Below are 27,339 nucleotides of genomic sequence, written 5' to 3'. Positions count from 1 at the left end.
TCACCTCAATCAGTAAAAAAAAAATACAAATCTAAAAAAGAAATCTCAGCAAGAAAGACATCATATAAAAATATATATATTTTTATTTATTTTGTAAAAAAAATAATAAAAATTTGCAACCCTGAAATGAAAAATAAAAAAGTCTAAATAGCCTACATTTAAATAGCTACAGTTAAAGTACTTGTGTGGTACATAAAAACTATTAACATTAAAACTATAAAAACCTTTTTTTTTTCTTTACATTTGAAAGACGTTAAGGTTTTCAAGAGTCCCACAGATATTCCTCAATGTTAAAAGAGGATATATTTACATGCATTTAACACACTTTTATTCAAAGCAACTTACAAAAGAGGAACAAAAGCAATTTGTCAAAGAACAGAAAACAGAGAGAAAGAAGGCGAGAGATATTTTATTTTAATATTCATGCCATTTTTATTGATTGCTGCATGAACACACTTCCACAAACATGTTCTTGATCACCAGGAAAATGCTTAAATGGCTTTAAAATAGGTGAGGAAAAGGTCAGAAAAGTAGAACAAGATGAAGATCCAGCAATATTACTGTATAACCCACTCCATTTCAGGAGCAAAAAAAATCATCAGCTGGTTAGTTATTAAATTCCTCATAATCAAATATTCTTGCATGCTATTCCCATTTCAAAATCTCTGATACACAACAGAACACAGAGCTCAGCTATAAATTCCTCCAACCAGTCCCTCCTCTTTAGCATGCGTAATAATAGTGCCTGTCTTTAATAGTACAGAAGGGAGTGAAACGCAATAATGTGTTTCCATCAAAAGAAAACACAGGGAGAGGAAAACAGACTGAGAGAGGTGGAGAAAGAAAGAGAAAATAACAGAGCGCTGGTCATGTTTCAAACGACTGCTGAAGGGAAACGGGAAGCACATTCTTTCTTAAACATAAGGCACCACTTTAACTCATTATACGCTGTAAATGCAAAATTCTCAAACTAATAACAAGAATGAGAAATGAATAATACATGAATGCACAATTGAATTAATAAATACAAATAATAATAATGTAATCCAAATGTTTAAGTAAATAATATACACAATTCATAATTTACGGTACATTGCCCAAATACTTGTCACCTGACTTGATCATGTTCAGTGATTATCATTTTTCATATACCATATAAAAACAATTCCAGTTGTATTTCCTAAACACGGAGTATCCAAAGCTCCATAAACACTTTCTTCCATGGAACGCAAAAGAGATATTTTGCAGAATGTGCAAGACTTAAATTCATTAACACAGTTATCATGTGACTTAATGCAAGTGGGCAGCATGAACAATATCAGCTTTTGTTGCAAGAGAGAAAATCATACAGGTTTCAAGCAATATGAAGACACAGAATTGTGAATTTACTCTCTACATCGTTGATCGTTAAATCAAACAATTAAATAACAATTAAAGTCTGACCTTACATTATGCATTGTGTTTGCTAGAGATTTGTGTAGTGCACATAATTAAATACGACTGGAGAAGAATTTTAAACACCATCCAATAGAGAAGTTCATGATAATCTTCTAAAACTAGTTCCAACAGTCTTGTATGTACAAGCACTGCTATACTGTGAGCATGGGCTGAATTCAGCTTTCGAATAAGTAACACTGTATTGCCACCTAGTGGAGAATTACTATCGCCATATTTTAAGAAGATGATTTTTTTTTTTCATAATAAAAAACACTATGAACATTTTCCACGTTTTTGTGTTACATTGTTTTTGTGAAATGCACAATGCATACTTGTTTAGGGTACATATCATAAAAAGACAGAACATCAATACATGCAAAACATGACACATGATACGAACAAGGCATTGAGACAGCAGGAATGGCAGTGTTGTATGGCATTTAGATCCAAGAATAAACTATTTCTCCTCTATAGATTAAAAAAAAAATATTAAAAACAATCATCTTTAAAATCTATAAACATTTTAATCAAATTGATTTAATGTAAAAATTTTACAAAGGAAGAGCTGACATGCAGAAAATGAAATTGAAGAAGAATGGTGATTAATACCATTACAAAGGAAAATCAAAGTTAAAACAAATATAGCATGCCTGAATGCATGTAAAACCTGCAGAAATGCCAACAAGACACTGGTTTTGAGTTACCAACCTACTGGAATCATTGCAGTGAGTTAAAACTATGCAGAAATTCAGCTTACCTTAATACCAAACACACACCACGACTATCCTTAATAAAGGGATTGTGATCACAGCCCTCTAAATATCCATCTATGCACCAAAAATCGGTTCAAAAGTTCAAGAACACGTGAACTAATCCAACTTTTTTTAGACTTCTTGTCTGTGTCAAATTCTGAATCCTGCGTTAATGCGCTCAGTGACTGAATGACACTGTGAGGAATTATGAAATGCAAATCAAAAAGTCCTTTTGTTTACGTTTGTAATTCCAAGAAAAAGTTTTTATTCTTCAGTCTTTCCTCTTCCTCCACCGCGGCATGTGCATCATGTAGGTCTTGGAGAATACTGAAGAGATTTGATAGTCCATCTGCTTTCTTCTGGTCTGTAAGATCAATGTATTGATATCAGGAGAACAAATGGTTCATTAAATGGAAATTGCTGTTGTTTATATATTGTTACAGTATTTTCCTCAAAGTCCCCCTGTAGTCAATAATTGTATCCTTTAAAGGAACACTCAGACTTTTTGGGACTTTAGCTTATTCACAGTATCCCCCAGAGTTAGATAAGTCCATACATACCTTTTTCATTTCTGTGCGTTCTGTAAGTGTTATTTGACGCACCCACCGCTAGCCTAGCTTAGCACAAAGACTGGATGTAAATGGATAAGGTAGCATACTAATCCCAATAAGGGACAAAATAATGCAAACATTTTCCTATTTACATGTTGTGATCTGTATAGTCACAGCGTTTACAAATAACAAGGCTATATGAGACAGAGACCATTTTTAATCGTATAAATACTGGGAACTATATTCTCACTAGGCGTAGGAGCACAGCTACTTGGGCGGAGTGATTAGCGCAGCACACGAGACGCCCTGTGGTGAGGAGCAGAGAGTTCGCTCAGAGTTGGAGTAATAGAGTCAGCAATTACTAGATAGTAAATTTATAGTTTACAATCATGGGTGTTCGCTGTATCTTGTCTTACAGCTTCCAAAGTTTGTAACTCCTCGTCTGTGTATTCTGGCTCAAAACTATATGGTTCTGGATCTTGGTTTGATACCCAGTAAAATTCCTCTGACAATTCCTCAAAGTCAGCCATGATCACGAGTCACGTTCGCTACTAGCTAGTTAGTCACGTTTGTTTTGTTTACGGAACCATCAACAGGGCGTCTCGTGTGCTGCGCTAATCACTCCGCCCAAGTAGCCACTCCGCCCAAGTAGCTGTGCTCCTACGCCTAGTGAGAATATAGTTCCCAGTATTTATACGATTAAAAATGGTCTCTGTCTCATATAGCCTTGTTATTTGTACACGCTGTGACTATACAGATCACAACATGTAAATAGGAAAATGTTTGCATTATTTTGTCACTTATTGGGATTAGTATGCTACCTTATCCATTTAAATCCAGTCTTTGTGCTAAGCTAGGCTAGCGGTGGGTGCGTCAAATAACACTTACAGAACGCACAGAAATGAAAAAGGTATGTATGGACTTATCTAACTCTGGGGGATACTGTGAATAAGCTAAAGTCCCAAAAAGTCGGAGTGTTCCTTTAAAACTCATTTTTGATCACCAAAATATTTAAACTTTTTTTTTTTTCTTGAAAAATATTTCTTTGTGCCTTAAAATAGCTTGAATTTAACTCTACACCCTTGCCTCATTTAGTATAGACGGATCTATGAATATGCAGATAAGCCCCGCCTCCACTCACTCACACCAGCTCAGAGATCGTGATAGACGTGATTGGTTACAAGGTAATCTGTGACGTCAGAAACACCAGCGATTTCAAACCGCGGTTCTGAGACTGTCTTTGGTTCACTGCAGTTTTACAGAGAAAATACTCAGCAATGGCGTAAACTTGTGCATTTTGACATGGTTTGTCTTAAAGCATATTAAAAACACCACATAGGCATATAAACAACATTAAAAGCTTGATTTTCACCAAAGGGAGACTTCAATACTTTCGTTATGTGCTTTTGTCATACTTCATTTTTACCATTTTTAACATTTCTATTTAGCTTTATTTTATTTCAGTTTGAATAATTTTAGCAACGCAATTTGTTAGGAATTATACTTGCCACATAATAATTCACATTTCACAAAAACAATTAACATCGAGACACAAATAAACCTAAAAAAGGCACATTTTTATAACATAATATTAAGCAAAAATGTATCATTAAGTCCCATAGGTAAAAGAGTTTGAAGAGGTTCAATCCAGGAAAGCAGAAGATTTATTTGTGAGATTATTATTACTAACAGATAATTGTACTCCATATTTTTAAATGTGCTTGCACTTGACTGAAATGTTGCTCATTAAAGTATTTTTGTAGTGGGGGATTTATACATTTTTAATTTATATTGCAATTTCCAACACATGTACAGTTGATTCAGGTGTACATGGCACTACATAGGAGTACTCCAACTTAAAGTGTCCCTATTATACGTTTTCGAGATATTACCTTTTATGTAGTGTTATATAGCCGTTTGTGAATGTTAAAGGTTTCAAGGATCAAAGTGCACAACAAATAAAGTTGTTGTCTCCCAAAAGAAAGAACCGATTCTGAACTGCCTGAAACGAGTCGTCAGCAATTACAGTCTTACTTCCTGCTCGAACCTACAAAGGTTTGTAACAAATGTCAGTCTATGGTCTTCACTGGCTGCCAGTGAACAACGTCTACTTTGACCCTCAAACACTGTAGTTGTAGCTGAAGCTGAAAAGTTTGGTTTGAGAAAACATTGTTTTCTGTGCTGTGAAAGGAAATTCACTTAGCATTCACTTCCAAAGGATGAGGACTTAGGCTCAAATTGATACGGTAAAACCGAAGCCATCATTACTGTTTATATCACTGTGTATTCAAGTGCAGAGGAAGCCTCCGGAGCTGAAATTCAGATATGGTAATTGCTGTTTTATTTCCAACACGTGCTGTAAGCGGTAGACCAATCACAACAGGCTGGGCAATCTGACCAATCAGAGCAGAGTAGTCTCTCGGGAGGGATGGGTTTAGGAATCCTTTATCTAGCTTTTTTAGACACTGTGAGAAAAGAGGTGATGCTGCAATGTGTATGCATGTAAACCCATTGTAGGAGAACTCCAAAACAAAATTAGGAAACTTTAAAATAGCATAATAGGGGCACTTTAAGTTTTTCATCTAATATTTATACTTAATGATAACACTGCTGAAAGAAAAGCAGGAAGGGACATGCCACCGAGGTGTCCGGCAGGCTTGATAACTTACCTCTTACTGAATCTGCCTCCTGAACTCCCTGCTGCTCTCTCAACTTAAAATACTTATCTCTGCAAAAAAGTACAAAACATCACTTATTGATGGCCTATACTGGACCTATAGGTAATTTGCATGGATTTTACACAAATTTAGAAGTTATTACCAAGCTGGCATGCATGTTGAATTGCTTTGTATAATTTAATTATATTTGAATTATTATTGTATAGAATTATGTGCTTGAATCAATCATTTCAGCTGTCATAATTAAATGCACAGGCCCGTTATGTTAATGCCACATTACCGCATGGCATGCTGGACACTACTGAGATGTTGGTAGATGAGCTGAGCCTCCAGGTCTGGGTCCAGTGGGTCATACCACTCCTGCAGAGTTACTCCATGTCTGGTTTTATCACAGCCTTGGTCTGTGAACAAAGAGTTTATCAGTGCAGTTTAGTAAGACTGAATTTTTTTTAATACTTTTATTTTGCAAGGATGCATTACATTGATCAAAAGTGACTGTAAAGACATTTAAAATAAGTCTATAATTGTCACGTAGCAGTGGAAATTAATAAAGAGAGCAGCGAAAGGGATCCTTAAAACAGCAGTTTAACTGAATAGCTCACAAGAATCACCAGGAGAAACAAAAGACAGCATAACAGCTTGCATTAACACAAGAACAATAACCGACAAACCAAGGAGCCCAACACAGCACTATGGGTCCTTCTCAAACAGAAGGCTGGGACCATTTTAAGGACCAGTCCTTTTGAGGCTTCTTAGAATCCTCCTCAGCAATGAACACTAGAATGAGACAGTCTATTCTAGTAAGTGCGCATGGCGACGTCACACATGTTCCCACCCCCCTTGGTCATGGCATGAAAATACTATTTAAACTTAATTTTGAAAAAAAAATACTTTGTATTAAAAATCTTTATATTAACGCCTGTGTTCTCCCAGTAGCTTACATTATTGGCAGTTTAGTGTTAGGTGATTAATTTACACCAAAGCAAAAGATAACATGTATGCCATCATCTCCGCAAACATTATTTTTGTCTTACATTTCTTAATGAACTCAGACAAGCTCAGTGCTGACTTGTTTTTCCGACAGTTCTTCTTTTTGTGAATTGGAATGTGTGCAAAGGATTGTGGGCCATTAGATGGCGATGAAACACTATAGACTGAACATGTAATACACACGTGCATGACTCGTGTTCTTTATTGTTTTCACGGAGACCGTTTTTAAAAAAAAACATTTTCAAACTAAATGCTGTTGTCGTGTAAATGAACGGCCAAAACACATAAAAGTTTACATTTTTAGTTGAAAACGGTTTTGTGTAAAGAGCCCCTGAGATGCAGCCTTCTGTTTGAGAAGCACCCTACATATACAAGAAACTAAACAAGAAACAGGTGGCAAGCATAATCAGTAGCCATGGAAACTAACAAGACAATCAGAAAGCAAGGGAACTAATGAGACCGAAATTTAAACCCAAGAAACAAGAGGTGTGTTCAACTTGAAGCAGCGCTGCACGGACTGATCTTTGTATGACCTCAAAGTACCGCAAGAGCGATTTGAAAGCATACAGAGCCGCCTGTTTTCTAATTGTTCTCGCGGTACTTTAATGTCATACACAGATCGGTCTGTGCACACCTTAGAATTCAGAAACAACTTCAGGAATAAAACAACATAAACCTGACAATAAGTCGAAATAACTCTTAAGTCATTTATATTCTTAAAGGGATACTCCACTTTTTTTGGAAATAGGCTCATTTTACAACTCCCCCAGAGTTAAACAGTTGAGTTTTACCGTTTTCGAATCCACTCAGCCGATTCCAGGGTCTGGCGGTACCACTTTTAGCATAGCTTAGCATAGATCATTGAATCGGACAAGACCATTAGCATCTCTCTCAAAAAAATGACCAAAGAGTTTCGATATTTAGGGCCCAAGCCCTGAAAGGGCGAAGGCCCTATTGTTTTCGGTAGGATTATTATTAGGGCCCAAGCCCAAAGGGCGAAGGCCCTATTGTTTTCGTTAGGATTATTATTATTATTATTATTATTGTTCTTCAAGGGTTCGGGGGCTTTTGGGGCCTTTAACGTGCTCAAAAACTCATGAAACTTTGCACGCAGGTCAGAACCCGCGGCCATCAGGGCCGGGCTGAAGCTGGTACTCGGGCGTGGCAGGGGGGCTCGACAGCTCCCCCTGGAACGGGATCCGAACACGTGTCCATAAATCAAACACGCTTGCATGTAATAATATGAAACTCGGTACACATATAGATCTCATCGGGCCGAACAACTTTCGTGCTCTAAGTTTTACGCCAGCCAAACAGGAAGTCGGCTATTTAGCGTTGTTTGGAAACGCATGCTGTGGAATTTAATGTACTCCTCCAAGGGAATTCATCGATTCGCCTCCAAACTCGGTGTGCATGAAGTCAAGACATTGAGGATGCTAAATTGCGGACGGATTTTTGATATCTCGAACGGTTTGGCCGTGGCGAGGACACGAATTTATGGCGAATAATGGAAACAGGAAGTGTGTTATAACTTCTGCATACATTAACTGATCTTGATTAAACTTCAGCAGTGTGTTCGTTGTAAGAGGCCGATCACATGGATGTGACTATTGTGAGTCAAAGTTATAGCGCCACCAACTGGCAGCAGGAAGTGTGTCCCTTTCAAAATGCTTTGAAATCACCCTCTTATTTTTACCCGATTTGCTTCAAACTTTATGTGTATAATGTAAACACACGGCAGATGTAGACCTGTGAAAGGATTTTTGATATCTTTAATACTGTTGCCATGGCAACGCTTCAAACTTTAATATTCTTTTTTGATGCTTTTGAGACTCTTAACATACTTGAAATTGGATGAAACTCGACAGACACATTACATTTATTAGCCCGTAGACATGTGCAAAGTTTCAGAAACGGGCGTGGTGAGGGGCTCAGTAGCGCCACCTTTAGTCATAAGTGGGGGGGTTAGTTTTATCAACAGCAACAAAACTTGGTATGTGTATTGTTCTCATCAGGACGGACAACTTTCTAATTTACATGAACCATCTCTGACCAACAGGAAGAGAGATATTTTGGTTTGAATGTGGATTTTCTGAAGAATTTTCTCTCCCTCTCTCTGTGTCTCTGTGTGTGTGAGGGGAGGGGGGGATTTGACTATTGCTTTTATATAGTTAATCAAGGTTTCAGGGGCTTTTGGGGTCCTTAACGTGCTCAAAAACTCTTGAAACTTTGCACACAAGTCAGAACCCCCTGCCATCAGGGACGGGCTGAAGCTGGTACCCGGGCGTGGCAGGGGGGCTCAACAGCGCCCCCTTGAACGGGGTCCCAAAACTTGGTCCATAGATCAAACACGCTTGCATTAATTAATATGAAACTCGGTACACATATAGATCTCATCGGGCCGAACAACTTTCCCCCGGTCAAGTTTTACGCCAGCCCAACAGGAAGTCGGCTATTATGGGTTGTTTGGAAAACGCTTGCTGTGGAATGCGAAGTACTCCTCCTAGAGAATTCATCCAATCCCCACAAAACTCGGTGTGCATGAAGTCAAGACATTGAGGATTCTAAATTGCGGACGGATTTTTGATATCTCGAACGGTTTGGCCGTGGCGAGGAAACGAATTTATGGCGAGAAAAGAGAATCACGAAGTGGTATAACTTCTGCATACATTAACTGATCTTGATGAAACTTCACCAGTGTGTTCGTGGTAAGAGGCCGATCAGATGGATGTAACTATTGTGAGTCAAAGTTATAGCGCCACCAACTGGCAGCAGGAAGTGTGTCACTTTCAAAATGCTTTTGACAAAAGTGGGGGGGTTAGTTTTACCCACAGTTACAAAAATCAGTACGTACATTGGTCTCATCGAGCCGGACAACTTTCTAATATACCATTATTAGCTTCGACCAATAGGAAGTCAGATATTTTGGTTTGAATGTGGATTTATTTGCAAATTCAGCCTCTGCTTTTTACCCACTCCTGCTAAGTGTTTTTTTTTTATTCACACCAAACTTTTTTAACACGATGAAAATACATTAAAGATGCTAAATTGTGAACGGATATTAAATATTTCAAACGGTTTTGACATGGCGAGGGATTAAAATAATGTCAAACAAGGAATCAGAAAACATCTCATATCTTCTTAAAATGTAATTATACACCATTTATTTTTATATAAAATTATACAAATATCAGAACTAAACCGAAACAGAACTAGTTTTGGGTTTATTCAGTTTTTTTCAATTCAAGAAATATGTACAATTTTAAAATCAGCCAGAATGCGCTATTTAGTAAAAAAAAAAGTCATACATAGGGCTATACTGCCCTCTTGTGTTCAAAATCAGGTAGGCCCATTGCATATTGTATTTATATATTAATATAATAGCGATGTGACTGAGAATTTTTTTCCCACTGGTTAATCGATGTGTGACACCGCGGCGGGGGCTTTTAAATCGCTAACTTAAAGGGATACTCCACTTTAAATAGAAAATTCTGTCATCATATACTCACCCTCATGTTGTTTCAATCCTTTATTAATTTCTTTCTTCTGCTGAACAGAAATGAAGATATTTAGAAGAATGTCAGTAACCAGACAGTTTCTGGTCTCATTGACTTCCATAGTATACATTTTTTTCCTACTATGGAAGTCAATGGGATCAGAAACTGTCTGGTTACTGACATTCTCCTAAATATCTTCCTTTCTGTTCAGCAGAAGAAAGAAATTCAAAAAGGATTAAAACAACATGAGGGTGAGTATATGATGAGCGAAAGTGAAATACGGACGTCCAGTAGGAATTAACTAAAAAACATTCACTCTGTTTTGCTCATTCCTCGCTGTAGACGTGTTATTGCCCATGCAGCCGTGAGCATTTTAGTTTCATTTAAAAAATAGCGCCATTTCGGGGGTGGGATTGCTTGAATGTTTTTTTACAAAAGCACAATGTTGTGTTTTATTGCGAGTGTACATAAATATAAGTAAACACAGTGCAGTTTAAATGATGTCCTGTATGAACAAACCGACGGAGTAGCCTATGTTTTTATGTTTCCACTGTTCGATCGCGCCCACGCCTCACACACACACACACACACACACACACACACACACACACACACACACACACACACACACACACACACACACACACACACACACACACTGTGCATTGCAGCATTGCAGCCGGTTCATTACAGCCGTAATAAAATATAATAATAAATATAAATAGTCAACCTATTTGCAGCAAATTATAGTATATTTTAGATCAATATATTTGTTTTCCTTACAATTTTAATTAACACTAACTTTATTCTCATCTGAATTATAAATAATTTATTTCTGTATAAAATAATACTACCATTAAAAAATACATTTGATTGTCTTTTTTAATCAATGGAGAATGTGTGACTTAAAAATAAACAGATTAGTGCTCGGTTTGAGGACAAGAAATGAAAACCAATGCAATATGATGAATGTCCAAAAACGTTCGCTCTTCTCTGCCCGTTCCTCGCCTCGCCATATATATATATATATATATATATATATATATATATATATATATATATATATATATATATATATATATATATATATATATATATATATATATATATATATATTTATTTTTTGTTACATATATATAATGTATATATTATATATTTTTTTGTTATATATATATATATATATATATAAATATAGCTGCGAGCAGCGATGGAGGGCCCAAGCCGGTGACACCGCCACCCCGGTGGCTTTAGTGTAACTAAAGACACCAGGATGGCGGTGCCACCGGCTTGGGCCCGCCATCGCTGCTCGCAGCTATATTTATTATTATTATTATTATTTTGTCAACCTTTCGGGCACTTTTGGGGCCCTTAACATGCTCGAAAACTCTTGAAATTTTGCACACAGGTCAGAACCCGCGGCCATCAGGGCCGGGCTGAAGCTGGTACCCGGGCGTGGCAGGGGGCCTCGACAGCGCCCCCTGGAACGGGATCCGAACACTTGTCCATAAATCAGACACGCTTGCATGTAATAATATGAAACTCGGTACACATATAGACCTCATAGGGCCGAACAACTTTCGTGCTCTAAGTTTTACGCCAGCCAAACAGGAAGTTGGCTATTTAGCGTTGTTTGGAAACGCATGCTGTGGAATTGAATGTACTCCTCCTAGGGAATTCATCGATTCGCCTCCAAACTCGGTGTGCATGAAGTCAAGACATTGAGGATGCTAAATTGCGGACGGATTTTTGATATCTCGAACGGTTTGGCCGTGGCGAGGAAACAAATTTATGGCGAAAAAATGAAACAGGAAGTGTGTTATAACTTCTGCATACATTAACTGATCTTGATGAAACTTCAGCAGTGTGTTCGTTGTAAGAGGCCGATCACATGGATGTGACTATTGTGAGTCAAAGTTATAGCACCACCAACAGGCAGCAGGAAGTACATCACTTTCAAAATGCTTTGAAATCAGTGTCTTATTTTTACCCGATTTGCTTCAAACTTTATGTGTACAATGTAGACACACGGCAGATGTAAACCTGTGAAAGGATTATTGATATCTTAGATACTGTTGCCGTGGCAACGCATCAAACTTTAATATTATTTTTTGATGCTTTTGAGACTCTTAACATACTTGAAATTGCATGAAACTCAACAGAGACATCACATTTATTAGCCCGTAGACATGTGCAAAGTTTCAGAAACGGGCGTGGTGAAATGGCTCAGTAGCGCCACCTTTAGTCAAAAGTGGGGGGGTTAGTTTTATCAACAGCAACAAAACTTGGTATGTGTATTGTTCTCATCAAGACGGACAACTTTCTAATTTACATGAACCATCTCCGACCAACAGGAAGAGAGATATTTTGGTTTGAATGTGGATTTTCTGAAGAATTTTCTCTCCCTCTCTCTGTGTCTCTGTGTGTGTGAGGGGAGGGGGGGATTTGACTATTGCTTTTATATTGTTAATCAAGGTTTCAGGGGCTTTTGGGGTCCTTAACGTGCTCAAAAACTCTTGAAACTTTGCACACAGGTCAGAACCCACGGCCATCAGGGCCGGGCTGAAGCTGGTACCCGGGCGTGGCTGGGGGGCTCAACAGCGCCCCCTTGAATGGGGTTCTAAAACTTGATCCATATATCAAACACGCTCGCATGAATTAATATGAAACTCGGTACACATATAGATCTCATCGGGCCGAACAACTTTACCCCGGTCAAGTTTTACGCCAGCCCAACAGGAAGTCGGCTATTATGGGTTGTTTGGAAAACCCTTGTTGTGGAATGTGAAATACTCCTCCTAGAAAATTCACCGTGTCCCCTTCAAACTCGGTGTGCATGTAGTCAAGACTTTGAGGATGCTAAATTGCGGACGGATTTTTGATATCTCGAACGGTTTGGCTGTGGCGAGGAATCGAATTTATGGCGAGAAAAGAGAAACACGGAAGTGGAATAACTTCTGCATACATTAACTGATCTTGATGAAACTTCAGCAGTGTGTTCGTGGTAAGAGGCCGATCAGATGGATGTAGCTATTGTGAGTCAAAGTTATAGCGCCACCAACTGGCAGCAGGAAGTGTGTCACTTTCAACATGCTTTTGACAAAAGTGGGGGGGTTAGTTTTAACTACAGTAAAGAAAAAACAGTTTGTATATTGTTTTCATCAAGCCGGACAACTTTCTAATTTACATTCAATAGCTCTGGCCATCAGGAAGTCAGATATTTTGGTCTGAATGTGAATTTTTTTGCAAAATCAGCCTCTGAATTTTTAGCCACTCCTCTTAAACTATTTATTTCATTTGTACCAAACTTTTTCAACATGATGAAACTACATTAAATATGCTAAATTGTGAATGGATAATAAATATCTCAAACGGTTTTGCTATGGCGAGGGATTAAAGTAATGTCCAAAAAGGAAACACTAAAAATCTTCTAAAAATGTAATTATATACCAATTATTTCTATATAAAAGAATACAAATATCACAACTAAACCCATTTTATTCTGTTTTTGCAATTCAAGAAGAATGAAAAAGTTAAAACAGGCTATTTAGTGCTATGTGGTTCAACAAAAAAGCAAACATAGGGCTATACTGCCCTCTTGTGTCCAAAAGGACATCAAAATAGTATATAAAACTTTTTACCAGGTAGGCCAATATTGTATTTAAATATACATTTATTAGGTATGTGTCTGAGGATATTTTCCCACCGGTTAATCGACGTGTGACACGAGTGGGTGCTTTTAAATCGCTAATATAATAGTGAAAGAAAAATAATGATAATGTTGCACACACAAATCACACACATGTGGGAAAGAATGATGCTTTTAAACAACACTAAACCGCCATTAGGTGTCGCCAGGCATCCATCTTAATAAGCGAGTCATTGCTTCATTCGTTCAAACGATTCGTTCGAATGAGTCGATCATGATTAAGACAGATGTTTATGGATTGATCATTCAATCTTTGAGTCAACCGATTCGTTAAAAATGCTGAATCGTTCAGTTATGAGAAAACACGTGATGCGTGATGGTTCTGCCGTGATCTTTGTTTAACTATTTTCGCTGCTGAAACAGAACAAAAACAGTCAACATTGCATCTAAAATGTAAGTGACTTAATTGTAACTGTTTATTAACCTGTTGTATGAAATCTAGGGGTGAGAGAAAAAATTTATTCTTAGATGCATCGCGATGCGGACGTGGACGATTCTGAATCGATTCACAAATGTCAAAAAATCGATTCTCTAAAAAAATATTTTTCTAATAACGTAATATTGACGGAAGGCAAAAGGCGGAACTCTAAGCGGACGTGCGTGCAGTCTGTGGCGCGCACATAACAGAGAAGTTTCTTCTGCTCACCAAGGCTGCATTTATTTGATTAAAAATACAAACAAAAACAGTAATATTGTAAAATATTATTCCAATTTAAAACAGTTTAAAATATATTAAAATAGAAAGCAGCTGTTATTTATTCCTGTGATCAAAGCTGAGTTTTCAGCATCATTACTCCAGTCGTCACTGTCACATGATCCTTCAGAAATTATTCTAATATGATGATTGATACTCAAGAAACATTCATTATTATTTTAAATGTCGAAAACAGTTGTGTACAGTCTTTGATGAATAGAAAGTTCAAAAGAACAGCATTTATCTGAAATCTAAAGCTTTTGTAACGTTAAACACTACCGCTCAAAAGTTTTGGGTTAGTAATAATTAAAATTTTATTTTTGGGGGAAATAAATAAAATAAATCAGTACTTTTATTTATGAAGGATGAGTTAAACTGATCAACAGTTACAGTAAAGACATTTATAATGTTAAAAATATATATATTTGAAATATATGCTGTTCTTTTGAACTTTACATTCATCAAAGCATTTTGAAAAAAAAAATCTGTACACAACTGTTTTCAACATTGAAAATAATAATGAATATTTATTGAGCATCAATCATCATATTAGTATGATTTCTGAAGGATCATGTGACACTGAAGACTGGAGTAATGATGCTGAAAACTCAACTTTGATCACAGAAATGAATTACTATGTAAAATATTTAAAAATTGAAAACAGCTGTTTTAAATTGGAATAATATTTCACAATATTACTGTTTTTGTTTGTATTTTTAATCAATAAATGCAGCCTTGGTGAGCAGAAGAGACTTCTCCTAAAAACATTAAAAATCTTACTGACCCCAAACTTTTGAACAATAATATATATATATATATATATATATATATATACACACATATATATGTATGTGTGTGTATGTATGTATGTATGTATGTATATATATATATATATATATATATATATATATATATAAATATAGCTGCGAGCAGCGATGGAGGGCCCAAGCCGGCGGTACCGCCACCCCGGTGCCTTTAGGTAAATAAAGGCACCGGGGTTGCGGTGCCACCGGCTTGGGCCCGTAATCGCTGCTCGCAGCTATATTTTTCCTATTTGAAACTTGACTCTTCTGTAGTTACATCGTGTACTAAGACCGACGGAAAATGAAAAGTTGCGATTTTCTAGGCTGATATGGCTAGGAAGAACTATACTCTCATTCCTGCGTAATAATCAAGAAACGTAATGCAGCGCCTGAAAATAGTCCCCAGCTCGGTAGACTATAGGGTCGACTATTTTCAGGCGCTGCGTCATATCATTACGCCTGCTGGACTCATGGTACGGCAGCAAAGTTTCTTGATTATTACGCAGGAATGAGAGTATAGTTCCTAGCCATATCAGCCTAGAAAATCGCAACTTTTCATTTTCTGTCGGTCTTAGTGACGGAAATGGTAATGGTATTGTCCGATTCAATGATCTATGCTAAGCTATGCTAAAAGTGGTACCGCCAGACCTGGAGTCCGGCTGAATGGATTCGAAACTCAACTATTTAACTCTGGGGGAGTTGTAAAATGAGCCTATTTCCAAAAGAAGTGGAGTATCCCTTTAAGATTTCTATTTCAAATAAATCCTGTTCTTTTAAACTTTTAAACCTCAGAGAATCTTGAATGTCATGGTTTTTACAAAAATATTAAGCAGCACAACCATTTTCAACATTGAAATTAAAAATAGGAAATGTTTTCTTGAGCAGCAAATCAGCATATTAGAATGATTTCTGGAGGATCACATGACTCTGAAGACTGGAGTAATGATGCTGAAAATTCAGCTTTGCCATCACAGGAACAAACAGAATTTCAAAGTATATTCAAATAGAAAAATCTTATTTCACAATATTACTGTTTTCCTACTGTTTTTCTGATCAAATAAATGCAGGTTTAGTGAGCATAAGAGACTTCTTTCAAAAACATCTTACCAACCCCAAACAGATCACAAGCCTGGCTTGCTTGAACATCATCTAATATTTGCAGTACCTGATTTCTCCTTCTGATGGCAGCAGCTCCATCTGTCTGCTTTATAGATGCCAGGATGATAGCAGCTCATAGTGTTTGTGTTGTGGCTGCAGGCTTTCCTCAAAGCTGACAGCCAGTGATTCAACTCATTTACACTCTACAGTCACACAGAGAGACAAAGAGTCAAAGAGTATAAAACAATGAAACAATGAGACATCAAATAACCCATTTGAGGTTTTTCAGGGCCCATTCTTACAATTTCACCAACAACAAACACATATATGAGTCAGTGTCTATGAACAGCCACGTTCACATTTCATTTGTGAATCCAGTGCAATACTAACTTTGCAGTCGAGGTACAGGGTTTCCTGCTGGCCCGAGTCTTCGCTTGAGATAATCTGCATGACGTTGGCATTACCGAAACACTTCTCCTCCACCTTCTCTACCGCCCGGATCTTTGGCAGCGAAATAGACGAGCTCTTCTACAGATTCAGAAACCAGAGCCTGCTTAACATATCTTATATACTGTATATATGGGTGTTTCTATAGACTTTTTTTGGCACTTTTACAAAATAAGCATATATTTAATCTAAATCATGCTCTTCACTGACATAAGCTATGTTTCCGTCCACCTATTTTTGCATTTTGGGATATCGCATAAATAATGCTGGAATGAAACGCTAAGATGCGCATTAAAGGTCCCGTTCTATGCCCCTTTTCACAAGATGTAAAATAAGTCTCTGATGTCCCCAGAGTGTGTATGTGAAGTTTGAGCTCAAAATACCCAACAGATCATTTTTTACAGCATGTTTAAATTGACATTTGTTGGGGCTCAGAAAAACGAGCCGTTTCAGTGTGTCCCCTTTAAATGCAAATGAGGTGCTGCTGGACGACACAGGGGGCGGAGCTTCATGAGCTCGTGCTCAGTCTGTCAGGAAAAATTCATCTCACGGAATGATGATAATATCAGAAACTCTCAGTAACGGTGTTCATTTCGAGTCGGACAATAATGCCTACAGAGTCAGATTGCTGTATAGAGATAAAACAGGTATGGTTTAGTAGTTTAATTACGGTTATTATAACGTATTTGTCATCTGCTTGTAGGCTATGTATCCATTATTTATTAATAGCCTACAAGTCTGCTGTCTGAATGATGATCAAACATATACTGATGAGTTTAATAAAGTTTATTGTACATCACACAAAAGATGAAGCGTCAGTTTTACTTCAGAAAATCACCGTAAGAGCTGAGTAAACACAGTAGGCCAAGTTATAAGAAGTGCGCAAGTAGCCAGTAGAGTTGAGGGAGCATTCCTGTGGGCGGAGGTTAGTCAAGAAACGGTTCTGGTGATGTCACTAATGCAGGATGTAGAGGGGTGTAGTCCAATCGAGCCGTTTTTTGTAGTCAACTTCTGTTAAATAAAATATCTCGCTTGGCATTGAACTTTGAGCTTTATAATTTTACAGATATTATTTATGCTCTAACAGCAACATTACACACTAACTAAAGTTTGAAACATGGAATCGCATGCAACGGGACCTTTAATTATAAAGATGAGCATTAAAAAACATATGCACTCAACCAAGATGGACAATTTTTTTATCCGGTAAGAAGACATGCGATGGAAACGCAAATCCCTCAAAGCGCAACAAAAACCTCATGTGACTTTGCCTCAACAGTGGATGTGATCACATGGGACAGCATCTGACCCACAAGGCTATGTATCTGCACAGACCGACCTGAGGCCGAATCAACCCTGAAGGACTTGAGGCCCTGGGGTTAAATTCCTGTCTAGACTATAAAACCTGAAGACTGTGTGTGTGGAGGACAGCACAAACATCTTGCAAGGAAGCTTTGGAGGATGCAACACTCCTAGTTGAGTGGGCCCTAACTCTTAGAGGTGAAACGTTGAAAAGCGTTCTTGAAGGAACTCCAGCACTGAACCAACAGGACAGTTGACTGGGTTCAGGTGGCGCTGCTCACACCAAGTTACAAAGAATCTCCATTTTAGGGTATACAGCTTCCTTGTTGTAGGGGCTCTATAATTCACATATAAACATTGATCAGCGAACACAAACAGAAGCTCAGCCAAACCTGCTTGACGCACGAGAACGTAACACGTGAGAATGAACCTCATTGGTTCTTGCGAAAGCTTAAACGTGCTGGACAAACACACAAAAATGAACCTCATTGGTTCTCAAACGTCAAACAAACATGCTTGAGCTTCTGTTTACCACAATGGATGTCCCAGCTAACAGACTTTTGTTATAAGAACATTCTCCAAATCAGGCTTGGGCAAAATTCAGAATTTCAGAATTGGCCTCCATTCAATTCATGAATTGGAATTTGAATTGAATTTACTCCGCCCCACAGGACGTTGAATTGAATTTGAATTGGAATGACAGGAAGTGGAATTAAATTTATGGCAATTCAAAGAAATTCCACACAGTCACACAACAGAAAGAATGTGTTGAGTCTTGCATGCATTCAGTGTTAGGAAGGTTACTTTGGAAATGTTATTGCTTACTGTTACCCATTATAAATGTGGTTTGGATTACTTTATTTTGATAATTTTATCAATGCAAAGCAATTTCGTTTTTAAGTTGATTAGTAGCTAATTGAATTAAACATTTTACCTCAGTAATACAACTAAATACAATTACAATAAATCAAACTTAATTATTTGCTCTGTGACTAGAGCTTTTAACATTCATTGCTGGGGGAAAACATATCATTTTAATGTAATCTGTACAAGTACAGGGTGGGCCATTTATATGGATACACCGTAATAACATGGGAATGGTTGGTGATATTAAAGTCCTGTTTGTGGCACATTAGTATATGTGAGGGGGCAAACTCCTCAAGATGGGTGACCATGGTGGCCATTTAGAAGTCGGACAAACAGGACTTTAATATCACCAACCATTCCCATGTTATTACGGTGTATCCATATAAATGGCCCACCCTGTAGTTCAAACTAATTTTTTTTGAAGAGTTCAGATGCAAAAGCCTCTAAGTGCCATCTGAAATTTTCTTCTAAAATTATACATTTTATCAAGCTTGTATATTTAAGTTCAGTAATTTCACTTAAATGGCAATGAAAATTACCTATTAAGTGAAATTACTGAACTTAAATATACAAGCTTGATAAAAATGATCATTCTAGAAGAAAATTTCAGATGGCACTTAGGCTTTTGCATCTGAACTCTTCATTTATAATGCAATCATATCTGACATATACTGTAAAGCTTCATTGTTAAACACTTAAAATATGTATATGGATTTCTTTGAATTTTTATTGAATTGCAAATCTGCTTCCTTTAATTCAAATTCGAATTGTAATTCTAGATCCTGTTTTTGACATCAATTCAAATTCAAGAATTGAATTGGAATTAAGGAGTCATTCTCAGTTCAATTCTGAATTGTGCACAAGCCTGCTCCAAATATTTAGTGTTGGTTCTGGGAACCAACACTGAATATTTGGAGAACGTTCTTATAACAAAAGACTGTTAGCTGGGGTGTGAGTTGATGAATCATATAAAGCGATTGAGTCTTCAGAAAATTTGGATTAAACCGCTCAATTCGTATCGATAAGTTTTACGATCTCTTTATGAACTTTTTGAAGCATCAAAGTGGTAGTTGCATAGTTGTCAATGGAGGGACAGAAAGCTCTCGGATTTAATCAAAAAGACCTTCATTTATGTTCTGAAGATGAACAAATGTCTTACGGGTTTGGGTGAGTAATTAATGACAGAATTTTAATTTTCGGGTGAACTATCCCTTTTTAAAGTCAAGCCATCAGTACTACCTACCTTAGAGTGTTGCGTCCGCGAGTAGGACAGAGTGTCTTTACTGAGCGTGACATAGTACTTCTTAAAGGGTGATGTCATGGGCATACACTTGTCCTTAGTCCTGTGGAGTAAGAGAAAGCCTTCTTTCTCCATAGTGCCACACTGTAGGCTCATTCGTGTCTGAAGCGCAAGATCTGTTTTAAATATAAAGCAAAGAGAGAGAGCAAGACAAGTGAATAAAATTAGGGTCTTGACTGTCTGCTCCATCTCTTAAGGGTCTGTTCATTTTTGTGTGAATTACACGATTAAACCTGCTGCTTCAACAAGAAAATTAAAAAGGATTAAAAAAATGGATGAATTATCAAAAGATTGATCAGATATGACAGGTATGAATGAGTGTCCAGCCATGCATGGGGATCCACTCAATTTTTCATCTAATGACTAATTTAGAGCAGCTCACCCTCTGACTCGTGGCAGTTGACCAGTTTTGTGATGAAGTCTTTGAGCTGGGTGATGCCTTGCTGTATGGCGGGCTGCAAACAGACCATCCATGGCTCTTTAGAGCAACATGCAAGAGTGTCCATATTCCCAATGGTCTGCACAGCCTGAGGAAACACACGAGGTAGTCACAATGACGAAAGAGGGATTATGTTAACCATAATTAGGTCTATGAATGTATGCAGGTCATAATCCACGACTATACTGTGACCTAAATAGTTAATGTTATTGTGACAGTGAGTGCAAAACCTTATTCTCAATTAACTGAAAGGATCTGAGCTTGATTTGTGTTACGTTAAAGACATGTAACAGCTGGACAATGATACTATGTCTTTTCAGCTGATATGTTACTAGTATTCACAACAATGGATTCCTTGAAAACTGGTCATACTTTGGCAAGTAGCAGGAGTGTGCGGCTCGTACGGGCATCAGCATGTTTCTCACGCAGGTGAAATAATTTTGGAGACATGATGGCAGGTGAGATGAACCGCAGACACAGGAAGCTGGTCACAGCAATGAACTTCACCTTCTGAGGAAAAATATACAACCAGGTGATAAAAAAACTATGATCTAAATGTTGCAATTCTAACCTAATTAAATGTATGTGTGATCATTTGTCAAATTGTTAAATTTAATTAATAAATTATATTAGAATATTAAGACACTAGGGACTAGGGCTGATACCAATCAAATGAAACCAGTATCCTACAAAATCCATCTTTGAATGCATGAAATAATACTTCAATTACAATTTCATAAATGTTACGAGAATAATGTTTTAAATATAAAATGTTAAAAAATAAAAATTTCAAATGAGGAAAAAATGAAATTATACTTAAATAAGAAATTTAAACCATCAGTAGGTGGCGGCAAGTCGCTGTCTTAATGAGTGAGTCATTAGCTGTGTCTCATTTTGAAGGCTGCGTCCCATTTGTTGGCCGCATACGTCATCAAGGATGTCTCATTTCCGAAAAGTAACCATTATGAAATTGACCGTTATTCCTTGTGAGGTGTAAATTGTCATTTCTTTATGACTTTGGAATATACTTAACTGAAATGAGGCAGCCTCTATGACTTATGCGGCTTACAAATGCAACCTCCGGAGGACACAGCCTTTGAAATGAGACACAGCAGTTGAATAATTTTTTCAACTGATTTGTTCAAATTGGCTGATTCATTCAGGAATGAAGCAAGTGCCTGTCTTCATGAGTGAGTCATTGAATTATTCACTCAACCAATTTGTTAAAATTGGCTGATTCATTCAGAAATGAAGCAAGTGCCTGTCTTTATAAGTGAGTCATTGAATTATTCACTCAACCAATTTGTTCAAATTGGCTGATTCATTCAGAAATGAAGCAAGTGCCTATCTTTATGAGTGAGTCATTGAATTATTCACTCAACCGATTTGTTCAAATTGGCTGATTCATTCAGAAATGAAGCAAGTGCCTGTCTTTATAAGTGAGTCATTGAATTATTCACTCAACCAATTTGTTCAAATTGGCTGATTCATTCAGGAATGAAGCAAGTGCCTGTCTTTATGAGTGAGTCATTGAATTATTCACTCAACCAATTTGTTCAAATCGGCTGATTCATTCAGAAATGAAGCAAGTGCCTGTCTTTATAAGTGAGTCATTGAATTATTCACTCAACCAATTTGTTCAAATTGGCTGATTCATTCAGAAATGAAGCAAGTGCATGTCTTTATGAGTGAGTCATTGAATTATTCACTCAACCAATTTGTTCAAATTGGCTGATTCATTCAGGAATGAAGCAAGTGCATATCTTTATGAGTGAGTCATTGAATTATTCACTCAACCGATGCGGATTCATTCAGCACTGCTGTTTGTAGCTAAATTCACTTATTTCCAAACCTGTATGCCTTTTTTGTATGTGGAATGCAAAAGAGGATATTTTGAACTCTTTTGAATAAAAGTCAATGGGGTCTAAAACGACACCGCTGACTTTCATTGTATGGATTCAAAACAGAGACATTTGTTTTTTAAAAAAATCAGCTTTTTTGTTCTGCAGATACAAGAAAGTCATACAGTCATTCAGGTCTGGAATGACATAAGGTTGAGCAAATGATGACATTATTTTTATGTTTGGGTGAACTATCCCTTTAATGTCTAATTTGAAAACGGTCCAAAATAGTCCACCATTGAGTCTGCGAAATATTCTAAAGTTTGAACCAGTCCTTCCTGTCCTTGTAAGCCTATGGGATTTTTTTGGACATTTTTTTATTTTTACCAGGCAAAAATGGGATGGTATAACAGATGAAAACTGGACATAATTACATTTGTAGTTAACTGTTGGGACACTAGGACACACCTTGTGAATCCAGAATGTCCCGGAATGACCCTTTAAATAATGTTTATGAAAAGTGAATATCACTGACCCGGTACTCTGGGTCAGGGAAGCGTTTCTGCACTCTGAGGTAGAGCTGATGGAAAGCCTGGCAGATGAGCAGCGGACAGTAGGAGGCCGACTGCAGGATGGAGGTGAGCAGCTCAGACAGGTATGACTGCAGGAGGCTGGAGCTCTGCTGAATAATATCAGACTCAGTCTGCTGACGGTGCAAACCTGCACACCTGTAATACCAGAAAACCCAGGAAAAATTCTGAGAAATTGACTTTTTGAACCATAAAAATGTCAAATGTAATCCATGAGTCATAGTTGTCTTACCCTGCCTCTTTCAGTTCTACTTTACTGGGGTCCAGTTCTACATATTTCTTTTCTTCAAATATTCGGTTTATTATGGGGCCCAGAAGCCTGTGCAGATATTGCATGCCAGCCACCTGCAGTGAGAAAAATGAAGACAAAAGTCAAAGGTGCCTTTGCGTAATATTGCACATAATCAAATCATGAAAACTGGAATAAAATATAATAAAACAGCAGGAGGTTTAAGCTGGTTAAATTTAACAATAAAGTTAAATTGAACAATAAATCCAAATTAAGCCCCTTTTTTATTTCTAAATGCATGCTCCTGGTCTTGATTCTGGTCTTGAATATTTATCCATCAATGTGTTTATGTGTGTCTTTGCAATCTTTTCTCTAAATGTAAGATGGTCCCTTTCTGTCTAAGTGGGCAGTTCTTGGCTAGAATAAATAATGAGGATCAAACTTTATGCTGCAAGTCAAAGGAATGGCTTTCATATTCACTTTAAATTAGTTCAAAGATTTCTGTACAATTATAACACATGCAACACAAATCAGGGTGACCAGACTTCCTTGTTTTCCGGGAACAGTCTCGGTTTTTGCCATATAACAGGCCCTGAATAGGGTGTGGGACTGTTTTGCGCACACTTTTAAATGCAGTAATTTTCACATACACATCTTAACTTCAAGAGTGATAGTACACCCTGATAAGAATAATAAAAAAACAATAATAATAATTACAATTGCAACAATTACATTTGCAGAAAGCCCAAACTTTATGCTCAAAATGAACCTAAAATACAAAATAATGAGCCAAATTTGGGATACAGAAACATAATTTTGAAAAAAAGTTTAATTGTTGTATTTACAATATACAGTATATTCACTGTTTCTGAAAGTGAAAATATTAAATACAATTAGAAAATGTTACAGTTTTATTTGTCATATCTTCTTTTTCATATTTATTTTGTTTTACTTTTGTAATTTGTTTCTGTAAAGTCATAATTTTGTTATAATAAAATACTGTTTTGCAATGGTTTCTATTTACTGTTTTTCATAGTGTGATTCTGGTGAATTTAATTGTATTAAAACCAAGTTAGGGTCATTATGTCCCAAAAACATCTTAATAGTTATTAATTATAATAATAGTGTTCTGCATTTCCTGTGTGCCCCAGTGCCTTTTTTGTTGGCTCTAATCCTCTAATCTATGGTGGTTTGTTAGGTTTGCTCAGTTCTGTTTTAGTAGTTTACTAGTTCCTATGCTTTGTATATTTCAGTCATTACTATTATCAAATGTATGTATGAATTTGGATCCTCTCTCCATAGAGTTCACCCCAGCTTTACAGCATATGGAACAGCATATAAAAAAAAAAAAAAATTGTAACGGTTTGCTGGTGTGACTGTAGTAATGCGCACGTCTATAGGGAAAAACTCTTGATTACAATATAACTCGGAAAAACCGCAGGAGAACTCAGGAATCGTGAAAGAAAACAACCACATAATAGAAATACGAGACTGAACAAAGAACTGAGAGGAACTAAGGGCTTAAATACACAGTGTGATTAACAGAACTAACAACAGGCGTGCGGAAACTAATGATATGGAAACAAACTAGCAGAACAAATTCAGGCAAACCGTAACAGGGAACAGAGTAAAAACGAAACCAAAACAGAACAAAATGAACCAAACATAGTCCTGACAAATTCTCCCTGTTTGTTTGTGTTTTGTTTTTGAATTAATGAATAATAACAAGTGTCCATAGTTTCCATTTCAGTAATCAGGTCACCTTAATGCATGTATATTAAAAAGCGTATTTACCTTCAAAAATGATTCCATAGACTTGGATGCTAATGAATTACTGCGGAACAGTGTGTTGGGTTCAGCTGAAGGATAACAACAACATCATCATACCATCAATAGGCATCACAATGCACATAAGATTTAGAAAGGTTTTTGCTAATACAGGTGTTACCAAAATAATTCAAAATAAACAGATAATTATATATATATATATACACACACACAAACACACACATAATATTTTTGTTTTCTTATTTGCTTACTAGTCTTATCCAGTTCCAGTTTGAACAGAACATCCAAGAACTCCTTGACAAGCCCTTGACCCAAAAACAGCTTCACCAGATTATTAGCTACTTCCTGTCTGCTCTCAGCTGTAGTGGTCTCATCAATCAGCATGATGAAATCAGGCCAGTTCCCCTACAATTAACACAGTCATTTCAGTCAAATGAGGTTATGCTTAAGTGAGCTTTAAATATCTACAACACTGTGAGCTAAAACAATAACCCATTTGTCATAGTCAACATGCTTTGTTGTTTGTTTTAATTTGCAGCATCATTTTACTCAAAATAGAATATTCTGTCATAATTTATTCACCCTCTTGTTTATACCCAGTATGACTTTGGAACAAAAAACATATGGAAAAGAGAACGTTTTACAGAATATTATCAGACACTGTAAGGATGAGTAAATGATGTGCGAATTTTTTTAGGTGACCTGCCTCTTTAACATTTGCAGGCACGAGTAGAGTATCCATCACATGCATACAAATGAGATCAGATAACAACGAGTGCTGCATTTCGCAACCCATACAGCGAATTATGTCTTGTTATCTTGTTATGAGGAATATGCCATGTGAATTCAAGAGATAATGCACAGGCATATTCCCTGAGATAAGGCTCAGTCCAAATGGCATCAGACTCACGTTGAGCTGAGAGCCGACCGACTGGCTGAGTAGCTCTGTGAGTGGCTTGTAATGGCTGGATGGCAACACGACCTCGTCTCGAAGCCGAAGCTGAAGCCGCAGAGAACCCAGAGTTCCTCTAGGAAAGAATAAGAGAAACGCAATAATACTATATTAGGTTACTGGCATACTGTACAGCCCCTCTTTTTCCAATTAAAATGGGATTTTTATACCCATAACCTGTAGTTTCACATAAGAAAACATTACTCATAAGGAAGATAACACAGTGAAACCTTTCCAGGAAGTAAAGCACAGCATGGGAGACAAACAATATTAGGCAGAATGACTCCATTAAGGACCCTGTTCTGTTCAGCGATACGTAAAAAGACAAACAGTAAATGTTATTACTGTAAATGTGGGTGGCTGTGTTTTCTAACTCTGTCATGATGGAACAGAAAATGAGGACACCCAACTGAAAAACACAATATTGAGGCAAGCATTTAGAGACAATTTTGGCTTCAGAAATGGATGAAGTAAAAATGGCTCTCGGCTACAGCTGTACAATCTATTCAAGCTCTGCTCGCAAACCCTACTGTTCACGTAGGCAGTGTCCAACCGGTCAGAAACTCGTAAAGCAGAATAACTACACAAATAAAACAATCCTCAGTTTTATTTATACACAACTCAACTGATTTCAATAGATTCTAACTGCAAAATGCTCAATTTTACATATTACATACTAATATTAGGTAGCAGTTAAATATTCCGTTTAATTAATACATTTAATTAATTTTGGAGTAATTTTAATAATATTTGGTTCATGACAACAGAGGAACTCTGAACCAGCAGGACCAGCTTACAGCGAACACTGAACCAGACTTTTTTTATATATTGAGCGTGCAATCTCATTGGCTGAGAATCAGCAGAGGCCAATCAGCTTGTGCCGTGTAATAAATGATTGCTAGCAGATTGCATGTAAAGAACGGCATAGTTTCATGACTGAACAAGATATTTAAATATTTTATGAATCCTTTTATTAATGCGTTTAATAAAACAATTTTACTAACAGTATTCATGTTGCAATAAAGTGAATGATAAGTTAATTTATTACTATTCATAAATGTATTTATAATTAACATTTTGCTTATCTCATCCACAACCTGCAAGTGCATTCTGGGATTCACTTATCCATGAAGGATACATACATGTATATGATGCTGTTAGAATATGGCCAAAATATGTTATAAAATGGCACAATTAAAGGTATAGTTCATCCAAAAATATAAATATACATTTTTGGGTGAACTATCTTTCTAAGTTACATCTTTATAGGCCTATGATATTTAATATAATATAGGTTAATATACTGCTTCTGCACAGCTCACTAGGTTTTAAATCAGAGTTTCAGTTTGTTGAGCATCAGTGTTTAGTTTACACACAA

General features: G+C 36.9%; 1 protein-coding gene across 1 annotated transcript in view; it reads right to left on the bottom strand.

The window, feature by feature from the left end:
• Positions 1-407: 407 nt before the first annotated feature.
• rasa4 (RAS p21 protein activator 4) overlaps positions 408-27,339 on the bottom strand; it is a 58,078-nt gene continuing 31,146 nt past the window's right edge. Inside the window, exons 9-21 of the mRNA XM_081366906.1 lie at positions 25,920-26,037; positions 25,261-25,414; positions 25,016-25,080; positions 23,225-23,337; positions 22,938-23,130; positions 20,934-21,071; positions 20,505-20,649; positions 20,066-20,238; positions 16,597-16,734; positions 16,274-16,409; positions 5,699-5,819; positions 5,410-5,468; positions 408-2,553 (exon numbers count right to left, since the gene is read on the bottom strand). Of these exons, the coding sequence (XP_081223032.1) occupies positions 2,426-2,553; positions 5,410-5,468; positions 5,699-5,819; positions 16,274-16,409; positions 16,597-16,734; positions 20,066-20,238; positions 20,505-20,649; positions 20,934-21,071; positions 22,938-23,130; positions 23,225-23,337; positions 25,016-25,080; positions 25,261-25,414; positions 25,920-26,037 (1,681 nt within the window). The 3' untranslated portion in view covers positions 408-2,425. The remainder of the gene's footprint in view (positions 2,554-5,409; positions 5,469-5,698; positions 5,820-16,273; positions 16,410-16,596; positions 16,735-20,065; positions 20,239-20,504; positions 20,650-20,933; positions 21,072-22,937; positions 23,131-23,224; positions 23,338-25,015; positions 25,081-25,260; positions 25,415-25,919; positions 26,038-27,339) is intronic.

This window comes from Scardinius erythrophthalmus (genome assembly GCF_964197995.2).
Source record: "Scardinius erythrophthalmus genome assembly, chromosome: 5".
NCBI lineage: Eukaryota > Metazoa > Chordata > Actinopteri > Cypriniformes > Leuciscidae > Scardinius > Scardinius erythrophthalmus.
The sequence above is the reverse complement of the archived record's forward strand: the minus strand, read 5'-3'. Positions and strand labels throughout refer to the sequence as shown.